General features: G+C 34.9%; 1 protein-coding gene across 1 annotated transcript in view; it reads left to right on the forward strand.

The window, feature by feature from the left end:
• PPP4R2 (protein phosphatase 4 regulatory subunit 2) overlaps positions 1-18,185 on the forward strand; it is a 51,542-nt gene extending 33,357 nt beyond the window's left edge. Inside the window, exons 3-9 of the mRNA XM_045493564.1 lie at positions 2,194-2,364; positions 11,639-11,732; positions 13,544-13,581; positions 14,436-14,510; positions 14,747-14,890; positions 15,851-16,140; positions 16,395-18,185. Of these exons, the coding sequence (XP_045349520.1) occupies positions 2,194-2,364; positions 11,639-11,732; positions 13,544-13,581; positions 14,436-14,510; positions 14,747-14,890; positions 15,851-16,140; positions 16,395-16,714 (1,132 nt within the window). The 3' untranslated portion in view covers positions 16,715-18,185. The remainder of the gene's footprint in view (positions 1-2,193; positions 2,365-11,638; positions 11,733-13,543; positions 13,582-14,435; positions 14,511-14,746; positions 14,891-15,850; positions 16,141-16,394) is intronic.
• The last annotated feature ends 5,466 nt before the right edge of the window (positions 18,186-23,651 follow it).

Raw genomic sequence — 23,651 nt, forward strand, 5'->3', positions numbered from 1 at the left:
TTGTTTATCCATTCTTCTGTTGACTGATAGTAGTTTCTACCTTTTGGCTATTGTGAGTATTACTGCTTTGTGAGTTGGTGTACAAACATCTTTTGGGTATCTACTCAGAAATGGAATAACTGATCATCCAATAATTCTTTGATTTTTTTTTTTTTTTTTTTTTTGAGAAATCACCGTCCTGTGCCACAGTGGCTGCATCATTTTGCATGCCCACCAGCCAGTGCACAAGGTTTCCAGTTTCTCTACATCTTCAGCAGAGATACTTGTTATTTTCTGTTTTTGATTTTTGTTTTTTTGGAATGCAGTCACCCTAATGGATGTGAAGTTCTGTCTCATGGTTTTGATGTATGGTATCGTAACGATTAGTGATGTTGAGCATCTTTCCATGTCCTTATGGGTCATTGGTATATCTTTGGAGAAATATCTACTCAAATACTTAACCCATTTTTTTCACTGGATTGTGGCCCTTTCCCTGCTGAGTTGTAGGCGTTGTTTTTACCTCCTGGATAGTAATAATACCTCATGGGGGAGATTATTTGCAAGTATTTTCTTCCATGTTGTGGGTTGCATTTTCACTTTTGTTGATAGTGTCCTTTGAGACACAAAAAGGTTTTGATTTTGATGTAGTGTAATTTTTTTTTTTTTTTTTTTTTTGCTTTCACATAATGTTGACGTCAACAGTGACTGATTTTGAAATGTCTTGGGAACATATACGAAACCTCAGCTCACACTGAAAAGCATTTTCTAGAATTTTCATTTTTTGTTTTGAAGTTCACATTTTATTGTTGACCACAAATATTTTAGTTCTTTCTCTTCAAGTCATTCATTTTTGAGAAAATGTCCACCACATTCTCTTGTTCTGAAATAGCCTTATTTGTTTGACAGTCCTTTCAAGCAAAAATGGCCTTCTATGATAGCAGCTAGTTCCACTGGCAGCAGTATTCAGCTGTTGTTCCTTGACGTGTCTGTAGTATTTTCCTATGCAGCAGAAGTTTTTTTATGTATACTTTTCATTTTGTTACTCAGATATTAGAAAGATGTGTATTCAAAGGTTGAGAATTAATAAAATGAGTAATTTTTTTGTTTTATTAAACATTAAAGTGAAAGGGTTTTTGTTTTACTGTGAATTTGGTGGTGAAGAAGATGATGACTACTAGTAGATACAGGTTTTGTACTGTTACCTTGATTTGTGCTGAAGTATCTTCATTTTCCCACTGCTCTTTTTGCACCACCAAGACAAATGTTAACACGGTAAAAACAAAAAAAAAAGTTTGGCCTCTTCGACTATACTTTGAGAATAGCTGTCCTGGTTTTTAGGATTGTGGATGGAAGGGAAAGGTGATCGCAGATTAGCATCCCCCTTATTTTGCTTAAGATTGATCTGCTGCCACTAATGGTTTTACTTTCTGTGTGGGGAATTGGTTCACATTCCTGATTTTTGGATCTCCTGGAATTTAGACTATTTAGGCAGGTAGCATCCCAATTTTTTTTTATATTAGTGGGGAAAATGTGAGAGGACAGGAATAAAAATATATTTATATTAGTAAATGAATAGATCTTAAAAACACATAAAGAAATTACGTAGTTTTGCTTTGTAGATACATATTGTATAGAACCTGTGATATATATACTTTGTTAAAGACATAAGATTCTGAAAACACTAGCTGAAAGTTAAAGGAGAAATTGAAGTTTATTTTGCTGTTTAACATAGATAAAAGACAAGGTTAGAGTATAGAGTCATTTTGACTTCTTTATTTAAAATTACAAATGTGAACTTGCTCTAATTTCTAATAACCTATTTAAGATGGGACAGTAACACCTCCCTGGTTAGGTTTGTTATGAGCAATAGAGTCAAAACAAAACTGTTTTAAAATGCTAATAATGAGACATAGCACACAGTAGCCTTTCAGCCTGAGGTAGTTCTTTTTAAAGCTTTTTATTAGAGATTTGGGTGTCGTTTGGGTCAGGAGTGGGGAGAATTGGACATAACTAGTTTGGAGCTTCTGAGTCAAATTCATCAGATGCAGTCCTGGTATATGTTACTGAAAAAAGATACTCTCACTGCTACTTATTCAGATCTTCATTTTGTTACCATTCGTGTCATGATAAATTCTGTGTTTGTGGTTTGTGTTGAAGAGTTATAAAGCTACATGATACTGTTTTTTGTTTTTTGTTTTTATTTTTTGCTTATAGGATTCAGTGGTCCCAATTTAAAGGCTATTTTATTTTCAAACTGGAGAAAGTGATGGATGATTTTCGAACTTCAGCTCCTGAACCAAGAGGTCCTCCCAACCCTAATGTCGAATATATTCCCTTTGATGAAATGAAGGAAAGAATACTGAAAATTGTCACTGGATTTAATGGGTATGCACTTAATACTATTTTAAAGGTTTACTTTTTAGCAGAACATTATGGATTTTTATTTACGCTTTGTTCATTGATTATCCATTAAATAAGTTCTGTGTCTTTGGTGACATTTAGTAGTTACTGATTTTTAGCTTACAAGTATTTAAAATAATTACAGCATTTTAATGTATTTAATTTGTTTAACTTGAACTACCTTTATGGGTATCATTGGCATTTGAACTTTAAATGGGTATGACAGTGAAAACATTGAGGAAATATGTTAGTTTTTGCTTTCCATTTTATATGTGATACTATAAGTCATTATACTTTATCTAGAACCTGTGTATCATTGAGATAAATGACACCTTTTTGAAAATGAAAAATAACAATTTATGTACATATTCCCCTTGGAACTTTTTACTTAAAAAAATTTTTTTGGAGTTCCCCTTTTACTCCCAAATAACAAGTAACTGTTCTTAGCCCTTTGTAAAACATTGCATTGAAAAGATACACTGCACTAAAATAAAACTACTATTTTAAAAAATGTTGCTGCATGTCATATTCTGTGTCATTTTAATATTTTTCTTTTTAGGACTTTGTATTGGGGTTCCTTTTGAAGGGAAGAAAGTATTTGTGAAGTTGAATTGTTCAATATTTACATTGGCAATAGCAGTTTGGAGTGTGGGTTGGCAATACCAAATTTAATGAACTGTGGATATGTTAACTGAATTCATATTTGGGGTAGGGAGTTTCATTTGTAAGTATTTTTAGGTAGCATAAACAGTCTCATTTTTTCCCTTCAGATATTTAAACACATGGATTTGCACCAAGATAGTGTAATTCAGTTAATTCTTTATATGTTATGTTTTTGTGCCTTTGAGTTTTGCTTAAAATAACACATCCTTCGGCTTTGGTTTGAGATAAGTCACTAAAATACTTCCTTGGGGGTAGAATTTACGGCTGTATGTTTGAACTGCCTTTGTGGGTTTGGGGTGGGAGGGAGACATATTTTGACTTTGTACCCTGTTGTACTTTTGTACTGTACTGAAAATTACTGATCTGTATTCATTAATTTCTTTTTTAATAATAGTATATTTTAAATGCTCATACCAAAGAAAGTCACATGCTATATATTAGAAGTATGTTGCATAAGATTTATTCTTGATCTGAGTTACGGTAAGAATGCTTTTTGGGGATATTTATAAATAGTGTATAGGTAGATAGTATTTACATGTTATGGTAACTTTTATTTTAGTAAGTTAAGGCTACCATTTAAAAATAAGAGTTAAGGTAAAACAAGTGATACCACATATACTACTGCATTGTTAAGCTAATTTACTTCTGATTCTCAATTAGTAATACCATTTTTATTTCTTTCAAATTAAAATGGACTGGATAGGTAGATTATTAAATGAATCTAAATATTTATAATCTCTTAGTCTATAAAATAGGTAATTGACTTCTGAAAATGATTTGAGCAATCATTTAAATACCTAAGTATACTTAAGACGTAATTGCTTTTAAAACATTTTTCATCCTTGAACTGCAAGTATTTTGAACTTACATTGTTTTTAATTTGATGTTTCAGAATAGTAGTTATGAATCCTTTTCCCTAATCAGGCAGGATCCAAGTCTTATTAATCAGTGGTAAATAATTTTCAGTTTTTACTTAAGCTTTTTTGTCTATATTATCATATATTGGCATATTGAAATATGTTTATGGTTTTTCTCAATTTTATTTTCATGCTTTGAATACATACAAATGCTGTTTTAAAAATTTTGCTATGAATGGTGGCTAAAATTGCACTTTGGTCTTTTTCAGCCAGGTTGAGGATTTGTCCTTTCTAGTATACCTTTTTGCTATTATAATAGGTCATCTTTTAAGTAACAAAAATGATACTTGGTCATGGTTTCAAAAAGATCTTCAGGTGTCATAGGAGTAGTCCATAAAAAAAAAAAAAGTAGGGTCATGTCATGCTATTTATATTTTCCTTTCTAAGAGCTTTGATATCACTGTCTCACTGCATTTATTGTTGTCTATGTATTTGAAATAACTGCATTATTTTTTATTATACAAGCGAGTTAAAATTCATTTGCTTTATTTCCATTGGTGGTGGGTGTTTTTGACTTCTACAGGTAGTGCTTGTAGTGAGCATCTGTATACATACCTTCTTGTGTTGATGAATGTCACACATTGAATGTATATGTAGATTGTTGCTTTTTCTTTTGATTTATAGAAATGGAATTGATAGGTCAGAGTGTATGCATACCTAAATTTTTACTGATCCTGCCAAATTAACCTCACAAAATGTGTTAATTTGTCATTCCATGTGTGAGAAAGTGCAGATACTGTAATTATTCACTAGTTTGTGTGTGTATATGCATAGGTTTGTGTGTCTTTGACTGCAAGTGAAATTGCACATCTTATTAAGTGTTTATTGGCTCTTATAAATTGTTGTTTCATACCCTTGTTTTTCTTACTTTGAGGCGATTTTCTCACTGGTAAGTTTATTGTTTTGGTTTTGCTTTTAATTAGTAAAAGCTCTGTTGTAAATGCTTCATAGTATTTAGCTATAAAATAGAGTATCCGTTTTCCAAAATTATTTCACTATATTATCAGCACTTAAATTTTCCCTCTTTGACGTGGTAATTGTCGATTGACTTGTTGGCTTGATTTCTTGAACTGTAAGGGGTTACAGACACAGGGTTAAGTGTCTTCCAGACAAGGCCTAGAACAGTCAATGCAAGTACTGAATAAATGGATGAAAAGAACAAAAGCATGCTTCTATATTTATATTTTGTTTCTGGTAGTTCATTCCTATAATAGTACACAGGGACTTCAAGGGGTAGAAAGAATGTAATTTACATTTCTGGTAGTTTTAAAAAAGATAGTTATATGTCCTCTAAATGACTGAAGTGAAAGAAGAATGAATACAAATTAACTGTGTGTCTTTGCTTCTCCTTTGTCATTGGTGTTAGATCTAAGGCCTTTCTAAAATAAGCAGTGAGTTTCAGTTAATTGTGGGTAGTTGACTAATAACAGTATGGCTATGTATTTATGAGCATGTCTGGAAGAAATACATAACCATTTGATGCCTAAAAAAATCTTTTAATTGTTCTATCATCTGTAAGGCAGGTACAGTCAGTTACAACGGAGGAGTACTTTTCAACTTTTGACATGATAGTCTTTCTGAATATTGAATTTGTTCTCTAAAGTTACTTTAACATACATGACTGACCAGATTTTTCTTAGTCCTAAAAACTTCACACTAATTGTTTTACGTGTGGGTTGCATACATACAGATATCTCTTGTAAGTTTCTGCACTTGAGTGTGTGCCTCTTCATACTTTTTTAAAGGTCGTATATGAGATTTTTATACTCTTCTATCTGCATCATAGATGTAAAACACACTCCTGTTTTGATTTTGTATTGTTGCTTTACAGTTAGCTTGAGATTACTCAGGGATGAGAAGATGGGTTCTAGTCTTTTAAGATGGGTTCTAGTCTTTTGTTACTTTGTTCTCTTACTTTGACCTGTTGGTTGCTGAATTTTCTTCTCTAGTTAGGGGAAAAAAAAGCTTTTGCATTTTTTTTTGTGTTGAGCATATTAAATCTTGTAGCTGTGTTTGTTTTCTTTGATCTCTTTCACTTAGCATAACTAGTTGAGAATTGAAATTATTTAGTAACCTACCCTCCTTGCTCTACCACCACTTTGTCTTGTCCTTTGGTAATAATGTTTGATTTGATGTCTAATAAAATGTTTTAAATCGAAAGGTAGGATATAGCAGAACCCTTCATTTTTTCTTGACATTTTCTATTTGATAAAAGTACAGTGACAAATCAGCCTGCTGTAGGCACTGTAAAAGATGATTTAACTTGATTAAAAGTGTTGACAGTTGCTACGGACTTAGTTTGGGATGGGGAATGGTGCAGATACTAGTTTAGGATTACTCAGCATTATTTTAAGAGTCTAATTCTTCGTTTTCTTAATTGTTTGTACTTATAATTTTACATTGATGTTTTCAGTATCAGGATTTCTTACGTTGGATTTGAGATAGAAAATATATACCTAAGAATGTTTATGTGTATATTTATACAAATATTAAAGCCTGAGTACAGGTAGAGCATCTTGCTTTCTGTAAAAAGGTAATGTCACGTGGTATTTCTGACTTTTGTAGGACCTGAGAGTAAACCAAACAACCCGTTTAGCCTTTGATAAATTAAGATATATTTAAGTTAGTTTTTATCTAAATAGTTCAGGTCAGATTTAAGTAATTCTGTTAACTGAATGTAGCCATTAATAGAAAATAAAAGACAGTAAAAACCACATCTTTATGCATAAAATAAAAGCGAGCTGGCTCTTTTAGCATTTTTCATAATAGGGTGTCTGATTTTATGGTTATCGCTTAGTTTTTTTTACTTGAGTGGCCTGTGTTATATTTTATAATCCTTTACCTTCTTCATGAGGAAAGTTTATTGTATTACAAGAGTAAGATAATAAGTTATCTGATTCTTATCTTAGATCCTGAATAAAATGTGCATTTTCTTTTTCTGAATGCATTCTTTCCAACTGAATACCTTGGTATGCATTCAGAATATTTGTACATCTTAGTGATAAAAACATTTAAACAGACTAAGATAAGTTTTAATCAAACTATAATCTCAGGTTAAAATATAAGGTAGGAAATTCTTCCTTTAGGTGTTGGCTTTATTGTGTAAAATTTCTTTCTTTTAAAACTAACATTGAATTGCTAATTTTTGCTTAGATGTTTTTCTCATGTACAGACCCTTTCCTGATACTTGAATTCTCACAGCTTTCAGGTCTGTAGGACTTGATACTTTCTTTTTTTTTTTTTTAATTCAGTGAATGGGAACAGATTGCAGTCAAGTTAAGATATACTCTGTAGCTAATATAAAATGTGTGATCCTCTTTAATCAGGGTTAGTTGCTCTCCTTGGAATTAAAAGGAATATTTTTAAAGACAGATAAACTTTTGATTTTGTTCCTCTGTAGTTGGTCTTTGGAGTGTTTGTGCTTTCTAGTCTCTATTGAAAGGGATCAGGATGATGATGGAACCTAAGATTTGATGAACACCTTATAAAATATTTCAGGCATTGTTAAGTGGTTTATATACATTATGTTACGTTACATTTTGTGTGTGTGTGTGTGTATACACGCTTGGACATGGTCTCCCAGTGAGCTATCAAATATGCTTTTTTAACTACACTATATAATTTTGTTTTTTTTTTTTTTTTTTTTTTTTTTTAAATTTTTTTTTTAAATTTTTTTTTTTTCAATGTTTATTTATTTTTGGGACAGAGAGAGACAGAGCATGAACGGGGGAGGGGCAGAGAGAGAGGGAGACACAGAATTGGAAACAGGCTCCAGGCTCTGAGCCATCAGCCCAGAGCCCGACGCGGGGCTCGAACTCACGGACCGCGAGATCGTGACCTGGCTGAAGTCGGACGCCTAACCGACTGCACCACCCAGGCGCCCCTACACTATATAATTTTGTACATCAAAAGTAGACTGGTTGACAGTGTTCTCTAGTGTTTCTGAGTAATGCCATTTTGAAAGAACCTGTCACTTTTGGATCTTTAATGTGGTTTTGTTTTAAGTTTTGCTGGATTTTGTAGACACCTTTTTTTTTTTTTTTTACAGTGGAAAATGCTTGCTAATCATGTTCTTTATAAAAGTCCCTGCGCCCCCCCCGCCCAGTTCCTTATGTATTCTTTGTTTTTATCTTTGGTGGGCAAATAAGGTAATACATTGCAGCGTAAACTGAATACATTTTTATTTCAAATTACCCCAAAGATTTTTTTTTTTTTTTGAAAAATTTTTTAATGTTTATTTTTGAGACAGGCAGAGTGAGCGGGAGAGAGGCAGAGAGAGGGAGGCAGAATCTGAAGTGGGCTCCAGGCTCTGAGCTGTCAACACAGAGCCCTACGTGGGGCTTGAACTCAGAACAGTGAGATCATGACCTGAGCTGAAGTCTGATGCCTAACCAGCTGAGCCACCCAGGCACTCCCTGCCTCACAAAGATTTTTCTGCTAAATTTTATATTTTACAGTATATTGTTCCATTGAATATCCTTACCCCATTTCCCCAAATTTAGGGATTCTGGTTTAGATTTTTCATTGTGTGCATTTTTGCTTTTTCTTCTTACTTAGCACAGGGGTCTTAAGTTAGTGATTTTTATTGGTATATGTGCTGCTGAAGCGAGCATGTTTAGTGATTTTTATTGGAAAAAAACTTTACTTACAGGAGCTAGAATAAATGGTTTTGTTTGCTATGTCTCAAGAGTAACAGAAGAGGGATGCCGGGGTGGCTTAGTCAGTTAAGCATCTGGCTCTTGATTTCACCGCTGGTGTTGATGTCAGGGTCATGAATTCAAGTCCCGCACTGGTCTCCGTGTTGGGCATGAGCCCTACTTAAAAGAAAACAAGTAAACGAAGGCAAGCTTTTTGTAACAGTTTTTGTAGCAAACATTCATTTTGGATTTGTCTGGTTTATTCTTAGGTCTCTTTTTTAAAGACCTAACTCAGATGAAGTGTTCCCAGGTTCATGCTTGCTTCCTTGGCATACAGCTTATCCTGATAGCATTGTGTACAATTTTATTAGCATTTACTGTAATGACTTATATGCTCTGCTACTGAGTAAATATTTCTAGCTTATATTTACTTAAAAAGTACAACTGTGTGTAAAGAGAACTTCATTGGAGTTATCAAGATTATATTAATGTTTCCAGTGCATACTTTTATTTACAAGTAATATTTATATTTTAGCCTGTTCAGGTAAGGAGTAGGGGTGTTATATGACATTTTAGTGCCATCTGTTGGACACTTGGTAAAATAACTCTTAAAGCTCCAGAAGGTGCCTAAGAAGTAAACTCATTTTATCACAGGCTATTATTACAAACATTGCTATGCAGATATAATACACTCCCCCCCCCCCCCCCCCGCCAAAGTAGTATTATTTACCAACATATGCAGTGTTGTTAATTGGCTACACTTTTACTTACCTTCCTAAAGAAAATAGGCAAAACATTTAGGGTGAACATTGTTAACAAACAGCTTAAAGATATTTATGTTTTAAAGCTATTTCTTTATTTTTTTTCCATTAAAAAAAAAAGTTTATTTATGAGAGAGAAAGTGTGAGTGGGGGAGGGAGAGAGAGAGCATCCCAAGCAGGCTCAGTCTCAGGAACCCGAGATTATGACTTGAGCCAAAATCAAGAGTTGGATGCTTAACCAACCGAGCCACCCAGGTGCCCATAAAGCTATTTTTAATTTAAGAGAATATACTGGTTTTGGTTCTTGAAAGAAATGTAGTCGGAGGAAAAGATAGCTAGATATAACATCTATTTAAGTAGTTGTCAGTTAAGTATTGTTTGACTGTTCTTAACTTTGGGTGCTATTTTGCTTCTTTTTAATAACTTACCCACTCAGTTATAGTGTCACTATTACTTAATTAGGGAATAGCATAGGTGGACTGTGTTCAAAGTTTGGGAAGTAATGAACTTGAAGAGGGTCTGACATACAGAGATACTATTAATATTCAGAAATCCCTGATGGTAATGCATTTCAGATATATATGTGTACAAATAACTTACATATTGAACCTAATATGTAGGAGGAGATCCTGCCCTTAAGCTTTCAGTTAAATCTGAGGAAAGACAAATTGTAAATTTATGTTTATTATATATATAGCTTGGGAGATGCTTTTTTTTTTTAATTGTTTAAATGTAGTTAACAGTTTTGTGTATTAGCTATATGTAGGTTTTCAGTTGTGTTGTCTTTATAGAAATGAATAAAACACATGTGTAAGCTTACTGTCTTGTTTCTAGTAACGTTGTTGATGTGCCTTGTTTCCTTTTTCCATTTTAAAGATTCTTAATTTGGACTGTATACTCCACTCTGACTGTATTTTCAAAAGGAAGAAATGGTCTTTCTCAGAAATCAAAGGCATTTCCTTTAGCATTCATGATGACATCAGAGAAGTTCTGTAATTTCTAGCTCCTTCTGAGTATTTGCGACATCAGCCACACACATCTTTTAGTTCGTGCTCAGTCTTTTGTTGGCAGAATGATAGCTTTCTCAGTTTTAGGTTTTGATGCTACTTGAGAGAAGATTGAGCCTTGGCTTCTTATATGTAAAATGTTTTCATATGAATAAATGCATATTTTTTCAAAATAGGTTCTAAGTCTTATATTGACTTTTTATAAGAACATAAGGGTAGTATTGATGCTAAAAATAAGAGAACCAAATATAGTTTGTCCATTTAGACAATTAACAAAATTTTAAGTATGTTTGGAATAGTGGAAAGGGAAGACAGGGGATTTCAAGTTAGAGATACTGGCTTTGAGTCCTGGCACTGTTACTCACTCACTGCTTTCCCTTGTTGGGGAGAGTACTGTGTCAAAATGCCTATACTCAGTAAAGAACTTTGTGAATGTTAAGTCTTAATTGGAGGTTTTGTAATTGTTTTTAAGGAGAATAAGTAGGTTTGAATGGCAAATACTGAAGTCTGAAGTTTATGTTTGTACTTTTTGGCTGTTTGTCGTAATGCTTTTATGTTTGCTGTTCACACTGTAATTCTAAGGAATGCTAATAGTATGTGAGATGAATTTTTTTACATTTATATAATGATATTAGTCCAACGTATATCAGTTTTGTATTTGGTATGATCAAGTGAAAATGTGATTGTGGTTGAAGTATTTGGTAAAGTTAATAGGGCACTTATCAAAATAATGATGGTGTTTGTATTTTATGTCTGATGAAACACACATTGTATATAAAACTGTAATTATGGAGCGGGACCTTATTTATAATACTTTTTTATTGAATCATTTGCTTTGTTCCATCTGATAACAAAACATTTACATTTGGGGGGGGCACTGTACAGAAATCTTTGTGTGCAAAGGAATGCTTGAGGAAAAGTTTCTGTATTTAATAAACTGTAACTTGATTATTACTTGTGTTGCCTCTCTTGTAAACTTAAAATTCAATTATATTCAGAATGTTAAAATTTTTTTCTCAATTAGTTTTGAAACTTGCAAAAATTTCTTTTTTTAATTACTTTTTAAGGCAAGGGATTTTCTTATTAAAAAGACAGGTGTACTTATTGTCTTGCTTATTTTTAAGTCATTCATCTATTCATCTTCCTATTGTAACATTTTCTTTTGTCACTTAATACCAGATGAGTAGATAAATCTTTAAATAGCAAGATTAATGATGTTCCTGATTCTCTTAATAATTAATGATCTCAAACTATAAAATCATATTCTTTTGCAGTATCCCTTTTACTATTCAGCGACTATGTGAGTTGCTAACAGATCCAAGGAGAAACTATACAGGAACAGACAAATTTCTCAGAGGAGTAGAAAAGGTATTTATTTTATTTTTGGAATTATATTAAACTTAGCCTAATGTATTTCAGAAGAGAGTATTGAGTAAGTTTTGTTATAGGCATCTTTTCTTTGGATAGGCTTCCTGAAACCTACCTAAAGTTTTTCCAAGTTGTTTTCCTAATTTGGGAAAAACTAAGTTTTGGAGAGAGATTTAATAGCAGGGGCATAGAGGGAGGGCTTGTGATCACTTAAGTTTGGGGAAAGCACCTTACTGTCTTTTCAGAGTTCATGGTATGCATTCACATTAAAGGCTCTGCAAAATTCTAGCATTGATATTTTAACTTCAGTTGTGTTTTGCACACTTGTTTACCCATGGAATTCATTTCTTTATTTCTGGTTTTCAGAGGTGCACAACTTTGGAAAATCTGATGCAAAAATTTAAGTTAGATATTGAGAAAGATGTAGATCAGACTTAAGAATGAGGAAAGCATTGGGTTTTTTTGTGGGTAGGGGATGTTAGTTATAAGAGAAGGGTATTTTGGACAAAGGAAACATTGTGATGAACAAAGACATCAAGGTGTTTGAGGAAATGAAAAGTAGGAAATTGACTTGTCTGGAGTAAAGAACCAGTGAAGAAACCCTATGAGAACCAAGATTGGACCAGTGGGTTTATAATTCCCTGTGATTGATCCTAAAACATAGTTCAGTGTTCATAGTTAATTCAGATTCAATTTATTTTACCCTTGGAGCAGGAATCCAAAACCATTTCTTAGTGATTTACATTAGATCTTAAGGCCTTACTGGATTAATGTATTTTGTTGCAGCTTCCATGCCCTCAATTTAATAAGATTCCTGAAGGGCAGGAAACTGAGATGATTCGTCAGTACTTATTTTCAGCCTATGGACTTTTAGCAATTAGATTTTGGCTATCTTTGGGTGAAGAGGCAGTTGTAGCAGTTGTACCAGGGGTGGCCCTCTCACCAAATCAGGGCTACAGTGTTTGATTTGGGTGACCATAGACTAGTTCTATAACCCAAGTCTCCGTTTCTCATCTGTAAAGTATGGATAATAACAGGGTTCTGGAGGGGATCAAGTGTGAAGTGCTTACTCTGGCTCAATACACATTTATTGAATATTGACTATTAATAAGGTTCGTATTACCAGGAAGATTATACTCTTAAAAAGTTCTTAGGCTCTTTTTTGGTATATGATGCTACTACACATCAGGCTTCTGATTGGGTACTGCTCTATAAGGAAATTCATTATACTTGGCCTAAGTATTTGAATCTCTAAATATCTTGGAGTGATTTCAATATAATGTAAGAGTGTGGCTCCACTGTATGATTGATATATATGCTGTCAGGACTCCAAAGTAGCTAGAGTAGAGTTAAAATAATACTGGCAGAAAAAGCAAATGGTTTAGTAGGTTATATTAGATTTAGTCTGGGGATGCCTGGGTGGGTCAGTTGATTAAGCGTCCAGCTCTTGATTTTGGCTCAGGTTATGATCTCATGGTTTGTGGATTCATGGGATCCAGCTTTGCATCAGGCTCTGTGCTGGCAGCACGGAGTCTACTTGAGATTTTCTCCATCTCTCTCTGCCCCTCTCCCACTCACATGCACATACGTGCTCTCTCACAATAAATAAATATTAAAAAAATAGTCTGTTATTGTTTCAGTTTCTCTTGTTTGATTAATCCTTTCTAACCATTTATTTCCTTGTATTAGTAAAATTGGAATAGATAGGAACTTAATCTGTCAGGGGGATTCTGAGAAATTAAAAACAAATGATTAAACTTTATGTTGTAGTGCTTTCCCTCACATTAAAGCAAGAACTTTTGTTATTACAGAATGTGATGGTTGTTAGCTGTGTATACCCTTCTTCAGAGTAAGTATATATAGATTTTTGCATTTCTGTATATTCTAATAATTGTATCATTTCTATTAGTCTTTAAAATAGGTTATATTTACTTTAGATGGAATGAAGCTTGATAACATTTATAAATACTTGTGAACCTACTACCCAGTCCCCCAAGTAGAATATTACCAATGACATTACCTCTATGTTTTTCTGATAAAGAGATGTGGATTACAGTGATTTGATAATTTACTGTAATCTTTACATTTGTGGATTTGTCTACTGTCATGGTGCTCAGAACCCTGAGATCCCATTCTAGATACCTTACCATGGTGTTTGTAGGGCAAAACTCCTAGGTTTGGGATAGCTACTTGATGAGTTTCCTCTTCATAATGGAAAAGTATTTCCAGTTGTCACGTTTAAGACATAGTCTTTGGCACTATTGATCCTTTGTTTTGAGTGGATGTCCTGGGAATTACAGCAGTTAAGCCCTGTCCTTGGCTTCTACCCACTGGATCCCTGTAGGGTCCTTCTCCTTCCTCAAAGAATGTCTTCAGACATTGTCGGAAGTCTCCTGGGGCTGTGGGCTGGAGGAAGGAGAGCTGCGAGAATGATGTTGCCTCCTGTTGAGAAACACTGGGTTTATAAAATGTCTGTGATTCCATAGGCAGTAACAGTAAGTTTGTTTTTAGAACTCTCACAAGAATAAACCTGTGGGAAATGAGATATTAAGGTAATCCCATAATTAGGTTGTTTCTCACAGAAGTCTTTTTGTTTGGTTCTGTGACCGTGAGATCTTACTTAAAAGATGTTTTAGGTCCATGGCTCTTACAAAATTAAAGAACTAAATGATCTGTAACAGTGTTTTTTTAATTTTCTCCTAGGAAAAACAATTCCAATAGTTTAAATCGAATGAATGGTGTTATGTTTCCTGGAAATTCACCAAGTTACACTGAACGGTGAGGTTATTGATTTTAATATCCAGAGAGATTGCATTTTCCTAATTTTGAGCAGCAGGTTCAGTATACTTTGTTACAAATTGGGCATTTTGTGGAAGATACAGGATAAATTAATTTGGTAACCCAAAATCTAAAAGTCAAAGTTAAATACTTCTGTGATGTGTATGTATAAGCAAACTTTGGGAGGGCGACCTCTTAGAAAAATGAGAAAATGATGTTCATTTATCTTACCATAGGTCTAATATAAATGGGCCTGGAACACCCAGGCCGCTTAATCGACCAAAGGTTTCTTTGTCAGTCCCCATGACAACAAATGGCTTGCCTGAGAGCGCAGACAGCAAAGAGTCAAACTTACAACAAAATGAGGACAAAAATCACAGGTTTGTATGTGATTTATATTTTATTTATTTATTTTTTTTTTTAAATTTTTTTTTTCAACGTTTATTTATTTTTGGGACAGAGAGAGACAGAGCATGAACGGGGAAGGGGCAGAGAGAGAGGGAGATACAGAATCGGAAACAGGCTCCAGGCTCTGAGCCATCAGCCCAGAGCCTGACGCGGGGCTCGAACTCACGGACCGCGAGATGTGACCTGGCTGAAGTCGGATGCTTAACCGACTGCGCCACCCAGGCGCCCCTGTGATTTATATTTTAAAACAAACATGTTTTCAAAAAAGGTTGACGTTTATTGATTGTTTTCAGCACTCATTATTTACTATTTACTGTTGTTTTGAGGAACACAGAAAGGTTTTAGTGTGTTTTACAGGAGCAGTCTGTGGCTTCTGGAAGTTTCCAGTATTAGTACATGATGAAGATGATCATAGAAAAGACTGAAAACTGCTAATTTGGGGAGATCCTATTTATAGTAGGGTCTTAAGAAAGTAAAGTGGTCATGATATTTTTTATTTCTTGTTTTTGCAAGTAACCTGAAATGTTGAAATTTAGTGAGTTATTTCTCATTATAGATTATTAAAGGAAACCTTTTGTTTATATCCCATTTCACATTTTCTGCAACACATTAAGGGAAAGCAGACAAAACAAGTGAGCGATCTTAGTGAGTATATCTGTCTGGAGGACTTGTAGTTATGTTACGGGAAGCCATTTACTGCAGAATTGAACAGAAATGTCATGCAGCTTGTTGACTGGTTCTAGTGGGAAATCCTCATTAAACAGTTGAGGTTCCCTCGAAATTACTGTGTTTTGTTTCTCTTTGCCCAGATGGTACAATTTAACTTTGACAGTGAAATACAGTTTTAAAAATTACTAGACCTTAAAAATGAGATGAGAATGTGGAAGATGAAGAAAATCTTACTAATGGCATTTTTAAAAAAACATTTACAGTGACTCTGTGACCGCTGAATCCGAAGGTTCCTCAGTGAGCCCTATAAAAAATAAACACCCAGATGAAGATTCTGTGGAGGCTGAGGGGCATGAGGTAAAAAGACTCAGGTTTGACAAAGAGAGTGAAGTCAGAGAGACAGCCAGCCAAACATCTTCCAGTGAAATTTCTTCGGTTATGGTAGAAGAAACAGAAACATCGTCGTCATCTCAGGATAAAGACAAGGAAAGTAGTTGTACCAGACAGCACTGTACAGAAGAGGATGAAGAAGAGGATGAAGAGGAAGAAGAAGGTATTTAGAGACCATCTGTAAAAGGGTGGAGTAAGGAGATCCTCAAATTCTTGTACTTCATTTTTGCGTGAAAGAATTTAACGTAATGGAACTCCTTATAATGCTGATGTTGGGCTTTTCTGCCACCTGTATGTAGTTGCTGCTGAGTTTCAGGGGATAGGATTTGAACTGTAGAATATCAGAATTCATGAAACTTAACTGTGGAGGTATTTTGAAAATAAAATTTAACTACAACAACATTTGCTTATTTTTAGAGTCTTTTATGACATCAAGAGAAATGATTCCAGAAAGAAAAAATCAAGAAAAAGAATCTGATGATGCCTTAACTGTGAATGAAGAGACTTCTGAGGAAAATAATCAAATGGAGGAATCTGATCTGACTCAAGCTGAGAAAGATTTACATTCTGAAGGTAGTGAAAATACAGGCCCTGTAAGTAGTGGTTCTGATTGCCATGAGACAGAAGAATTAGTAGGATCCAATTCCAGTAAAACTGGAGAGATTCTCTCAGAATCATCTATGGAAAACGACGAAGAAGCCACAGAAGTCACAGATGAACCAATGGAACAAGACTAACTATTTAGAAACATGTAGATGCAGTATTTTACATACAGTTCTGGTTTTACACTGTATAAAACTTTTATGTAATAAAATGGACCTCTAGTTTTTACAAGAGAAGCAGGTTGTAAAATAAAGTACTTTATGGGATAAATCCTGAAAGAGTTGTACATGTAAGAACTGTGAATATCAGCTCCTCTGGGTCCTGCTTACCGCTGACTTTTTTTTTCAGTCTGGTCAAATCAGTGGTTTGTGTATAGATTTTTTTTTTTTTTTTTTTTTTGAATTAAAGTTTTTAAACTGGAAGGTAATAATTATAATTTTGAAAACCTTTTGGAGATGATCACATTTAGTTTATACATATGCAAGAAGTCTTTTTGTCTTGTCTCTTTCTGACAGCTCTAGCAGTTTTCATATTTTGGTCATAGTTTCAACATTTTAACATGTGAATTATAGGGTTTCATGCTGGTTTCCAGATTTTATTGTTTGACTATGTACAATGGAACTTTAAGTCATATATACATATATATATATATATACATATATATATATACACATATATATATTATTCTAAGGGGGGAAATGTTATATTTTTCTGTTTCTATAAGAGATGAATACAGTGGATACTTTTTCTATTGGTAATGATTGAGTTCACCTCTTTCAGAAGACAGTTTCAGTTTCTCTTCTGAGTGATTCAAATAAAATCTGGCCCTTGTGAAACCCTGGAAATAAGTCTGTTGAAATACCAGGTTAAACACATTCCAAGAGATCTGTTCAAACTAAAATTCTTTTGTATACTTCTGAGGTGCCTGAGAAAAAGACTTCACTATTTATGAGAAAATATGCTTTATCTTGGAAACTGTGTTCAAACATTAGCTTACTATTTTGTAGAATGAATGCTGACATGAGACCATCTCAGAAGAACCCGGCAGGTTCCTTGACCTTTTGCTTGCTTTTCTGAACATTGTGAATATTACACATTTCTTTCTAAATTATTCTAGAGTATGCAAATGTCATTGGTGTGAAACCCCACTGTACTGGAAGAATTAATATATTACTATAGTAATGTACTGGAGCTAAATGGCTGAAGCTTTAGGGGTGCATAGAAACCACCATAATTTGTATGACATTTTGAAGTGAATTAAATATTTTTGAACATGCTTCTTCGACAGCCAGTGTTATATTTTTCAGATTAACACAAAGCACAATGATTACTCTAAACTCAATATTTTCCAATTCACATATTTAAAGTCATGCAAGCTGCAACTTCCCTGTCAAAATTACTGGCTGCCAAATTTATACCTGTTTCTTCAGCTGTACCTTTTGATATTTAGAATTTTTAAATTTCTGTAAAGTAGATTTTGTAGAATGTAATGTGTTCACTGCCTTTGTGAAGCGGTATATAATTGTATAATTTCTGTGTGTAAACTGAATGCTTGGGCTTTCAATACAGTATTCATATAAAGCAATAAATATTAATGTTATGAAATATTCGAGTACATTTTTATCAAAATACAAAAGAATCCCTTTTTTAGTTTCAGATATCTGAATTACACAAATGAACTTAGAAAACTGATGCAAACAGTTTCTGACACTGTATCATAATCTTTGGGGTGATGTGGGTGGCAATTACAACTTTTGCATTTTGACTACTTAAATTGCTATAGTTACCAAATTGGGCTCCGTTTATGTTTATAGGGTAATATACTACTGACTGACTTGACTGTCAGGTTCACAGCAGCTAGATGATATATTTATGAATATGTCTAATAGTTGACATAAAAACTACATATTGATTTACTGTGTCCAGGAGGAGAGAAAAAAATCACACATTGTAAATTTTTAGAAAATTTTTTGCAGAAATGTTAAAATGAAGCAAATTTTAAATGTGACATTCATTTGTAGTGACTTATTATTTTGTTGAGGGATATTTTGCCAATGAGAACAGATTTTAAACATTTTAAGTTTAGAAATTTTAAACTTTTCTTTAGAATATTTATGAAATTATTGTCAATAAACCTATTCTTTAAGATCCTGTGACCTTTGATATTTTTTTGTTTTAATTGTGCCATGGACCATTTGTAAACAAATCAGTTTACTTTTGTTGGTTATAAGTTGAAGATTTAGCAACATGATTATAAGGTCTGTGGTTTTATTTGTAAACTTGCAATTGCTATTTTTGCAAGGGCAAATGTATTTCTTTATTAAATAAAGTACAATAATGGTGAATGTACCAAAATGCCATCATTTAACTCTATGAGAGATCTGCATTTTAATCTATAGTTTAATAGTTTTAATATTTATTAGATATTCATATGTTGATCATAGATCAAACTTGTTGCTGTTTATACAGATAATTGTAGAATGCTCATGGGATATATTCTTTAGGATAGGTGGAATACTTCTGTAGTTAAACTGGGAAACCTTGTTCAGCTGGTTTAAGATATTGATGTCCATTTGGAAGTAGATTTCCGCAAGTATGCATAGATGCACTTACACAGACTTTGCTTAATGAAAATACGAGTTTTAATAGTAACTGATTGAGATGTGAATCTTTTAAAGGCTAATTTTAGTCACATTTTCTTAACACATCAGCAAAGTCATTAAAAGATCTAAATGAAGCATCAAGACCTCAGTGATTAAACATAATTATTTTCTTTTTTTGGCCTTGAGCAGATTGTTTACCTGTTAGAATTTAGACTCTGAACCCAACATGTGAAAAGGACTTTCAGTGCTGATGAGGATACAGAGTGTATATGTACGATGTTTTTAGCACTTTCCCCTTTTAAAAAAGTGAAAACATTATCCTAGTACATTTTTGAAAATACATCTTTTCAGGTCTGAAAATGTAGCAGAACAGAGACGAGTAGTGGAAAATGTCCTATTTTAAATGTTGATTATTAAATAAGTTTAATCCAGTTAGGGTTTATTGTAACTACACCTTTCACACGTGTGGACAGAGAGCAGTGGGATTCCCCATCAGGGGGCTGTCACCCTTTGGCTTGGGAAGGCGTCCCAGAAATCCTGCGCCAGAAGGTATAGCCTGTGAAAGCATGGAGGTTCAGAGTACTTTGTCTTGGTGGTGTAGATAGGCATGTATTTATGCATTTTTGCATTTGTAAAATCAGTAATTTTTCAAATAATGTAAATGTAATATACTAGATTACTTATAAAGGTACTGGGCAGAATCTATAGCTGCTACAATGTTTGATTATGAGAAATGTAACGTGATAAGAATGAAATGCAACTTGTAGAACCAAAGGAAATACACATTTTGGGTAGTGTTTCAAATTGTCTTCTGAACAGGAGTTTAATTACATTGGTTTTGATCAAACGAAGCTCACTTCTCTCGAGATTTGTGCTAATAAAATGGATGAATGCAAAAACACCTTGTAATTTTATGTGGAATTATTATAATTAGGTTTATTGGATTATTGGCCTAATAAGGATGCTAGTATGTATTGGTTAGAATACATCAAATAGTTCACATTTAAAAAATCAGTACACTTCCTTCGGAATTTTATTTTATTTCAATTTGGAGCCTAGATTACTTTGCCAAATGTATTATTTTCATAATGCAATAAAATACAAATTAGAAGAGTATCTTTGTGTGGAATTCCTTTATTTGCCATAATAGTTCACACTTCCTCTCTCCCAACTCCTCCTCCCCTAGTCACTTCAGATGCTGTAGGATCCATAAGCATTTATTTCCTGGTCTATAGGGGGAAAAGCTTAATGCGTGACTTTATTGCAGCTCTGTTTCTTGAGTGATAATGGTATTTCTGTGTGGAGGGTGCAACTGTGTTCGAATGGACAGTTCAAACCTGGTATCTGATAAAATCCTGATTTACCTTATAAAAATTTCTTTGGGAATAATATGGCACTAATTTGCATGCACAGATCTATAACATTTGTGTTAGAATTCTTTTAGAACTGCCTCTTTCAGACAACTACCGTGGCTAGAAACGTAGAATTGCCCTGAAAGAAGAGGATGGGTTCTGTTTTCCTTTCTGGGTTCTTGTTTCTTAATATGTACTGCACAGTAGGTGATAGTAAATAGTAACACTTGGGGCTTTGGATTCAGAAGATAGTACTAATTAACTAGCATGTGTCTGATTTAAAAAATTTTTGAATTTCAGCTTCTTTATAGGATACCTAATTTGCCCCCAGGCAATTTTATTATTTAGTAAACGGAATTGGTAGTACGAGTTTTGTTTGGGTAAGGAAGACTGATTCTTGCCCTAACTAGGAAGAAGCACAATGGTGGGCCCTTACCCTAATCTAGAATGAAGAGTATACTATTTTCTGTTGTCACAGTTTAAGAGCAACAGATGTTTTTTTCTTGTTTAAAATTGAGCAGTAGAGTTTGTGGTCTGGGATTTATAAACTTCCAGCCTTTTTCTTCCAAAGGCAATGGATTTTTTAGCTAAAAAAAAAGAAAGAAATGTCAGCAATCCCGTGTTTTCCAGTCTGCACACTCTGCTCTTCTCCTCACTTTTATACTTGGACAAGCCAGCCCTGTGCTTGCCGAGTGGCGGACAGTTGAAATCAAGTGGGCTTGTGGATACTGTCTACACAGTCCACTGTGAGATTCCTAAATTTTACTAATCTTTTGATTACTCTCTGCCCACTTGAAGGGTTCTGTGTTCGTCCCTGAAGCCTGTCTTTGCAGTGAGGCTTATGGTATTGGGAGCAGTACACACAGTTGGATGCTCTTGACTGGAGCTCCACGAGCAGTTTGTATCACCAGGAGATAAGCATGCTGATGACACAAGACCTGGTGTCTGTAAGACCTGGCCTAGAGTAAGGAACAACACACCCTCACCTGAATAGGGGACAGTGTTCCTCTGAGCCAGACGTTGAGTAGTCAAACAGGCCCAGTCCTGCTTTAATGTGGTATAATGGGACTTGATATTTGGTTACTACTGGTATTAGTAATAATATTAAATGTAACTAATAGTTCTATCAAGAAATGTTTGCAGTTGGATAGGCTTGCAAGTGTTCATGCTGCTTATATTTGCTGAGAATTTGAGGGTGAAATATGTGGTATTGGGCTATCTTCGGATGTTTTTCTTTGCCTGGCTTGCAGTGCTACAGCATGGAAGGGCCAGGTTAGGTGATGACCCAACAATTGCCATCTGCATTTAGGAATGCACACAATCTTCCACTTTTCAACTTGACTAGGTACCTAAAATTAAGTTGGGTGGCGACTTGTATGAGCTGTGTATTTGCAGGGAAAGGGGGAGGCTCAACAGAGTAGACTCAGCCCTTTTGTGACCTTTGAGGGATTTAGTCACTTTTGGAGAAGAAGTTTTTAATTCAAGGTGGTCTGAGAATTGAGATGTACAGGAGAGACACCTGAGTGCACTTGTGGCTGTGTGGGAAGGCTTCTCAGATTTGGCCTCGAAAGATGAACAGGACAGGGAGGTAGCAAGGTGTAATGGTCAGAATAGAAGGGCATAGGAGTTGGCAGTGATAAGCGTTAAGCCCAGCTGAGGCACTGTGGGTAGGTAACAGTATTTCTTTGAGCCGTAGTGTCCTCATTGTTGAAATGGGGAAATAGTATCTGCCTGGCAGTACTTTTTGGGCATTCAGTGCAATTAGGGGTATAAAACTAGATCTGGTTCAGGATCTGACATTTCTTTTAAGGAGAAACATGGAGGGGAAGCTCTGTATTGTTCCTGGGGATGATAACCGTTTGACCAGAATCAAAGTTGAGGTTTCAGTCCTGGTCAATAACAGGATAATAATCGCAAGCACTAATTGAGCACTTTATGCCCCTCCTTATCCTCAGCACATGTCACCTCTTTTAACATTCCCATCAACCCTATGAGGTGTGGAATGATATCCTCATTTTATAGACAAAGAGTCCCAGGGACCCTTTGAAAGTAAAAGGTCAGAATGAGAATTAGGGGCTCTGACGCTAAAAAAAAACAGTGGTTTTTGTTGTTGTTTGTTTGCTTGTTTACCATTATGCTCAGATCCCTTCCAGTCTTGGAAGGCCAGGAAGGGAGCTGTTCCAGGTGTCCAAGGATTCTCAGATCCACCTAGACTGTCACATTCAGGTACATCACAGGGCTTTGCCAGTCAACAGACCCAAAGCACTTGGTTTCACACTCCATGTACTTCACTGTTTTCTGTTCATTTTATTTTTTTCTATCACCCATGATTTTCCACGAGACGTTTTGAGTACACACTCTATTTTAAAAGTTAATGCACACCTGGCAAAAATTCAAAATAGCATGTACTGAATTGTTTTAGTCCTACCACCCTTGCTCCCATACCCCTCAGTTATATCCTCCAGCCTCAACGCTGAGGTAAGTGCTCTCACTAGGTGGGCCATAGTGCTTGACAGCAAAGATCCTGGAGCCAGATTGCCTGGATTTGAATCCCAGCTCTGCCATGTGTTGTCTGTGTGATCGCACATCTCATCTCTAAGATGAGAATGAGGTCCCAACCTCAGGGTGTGACCACTACAAGAGATCCTCACTCTCCAGTGGTCTCCCCTGACTTCCTGTCCACAGTGAGAGGCACTTTCCTGCCCTGTTTAATACGGTTTTGTAATATGTCTGCATCAGCACCTAGAAAGCCACCCCAGACATTTTAACAGCCGCATTAGTACGTCAGCATATAGATGAACCATGCTTGGTTTAACCAGCTTCCCTTTAAGAGACCTCACGAAGCTTTGACTTGTGGCCACTGTTCACTCAGTTTGAGTGGTTTGACATGGGGACGTATGAAGTCAGCTTCTCTCCTTACCCCCCACCCTGGGAAGAAATAGCCAACCAGCCACTGAACTTGAAGTATTCCTTAAAAGAATCATTAAGTAATGTGTGAAATAGATGCCGTCGTCCCTGGGATGTGGTGGAAGAGAGGATGGGGGATTACCTGTTAGGCAAACCACATGCTGTAATTGCCAGCCATCGAAAATAGTAAGAGACACTGGTACGTGAAG

The sequence above is a fragment of the Leopardus geoffroyi genome, chromosome A2, assembly GCF_018350155.1.
Source record: "Leopardus geoffroyi isolate Oge1 chromosome A2, O.geoffroyi_Oge1_pat1.0, whole genome shotgun sequence".
NCBI classification, from domain to species: Eukaryota; Metazoa; Chordata; class Mammalia; order Carnivora; family Felidae; genus Leopardus; species Leopardus geoffroyi.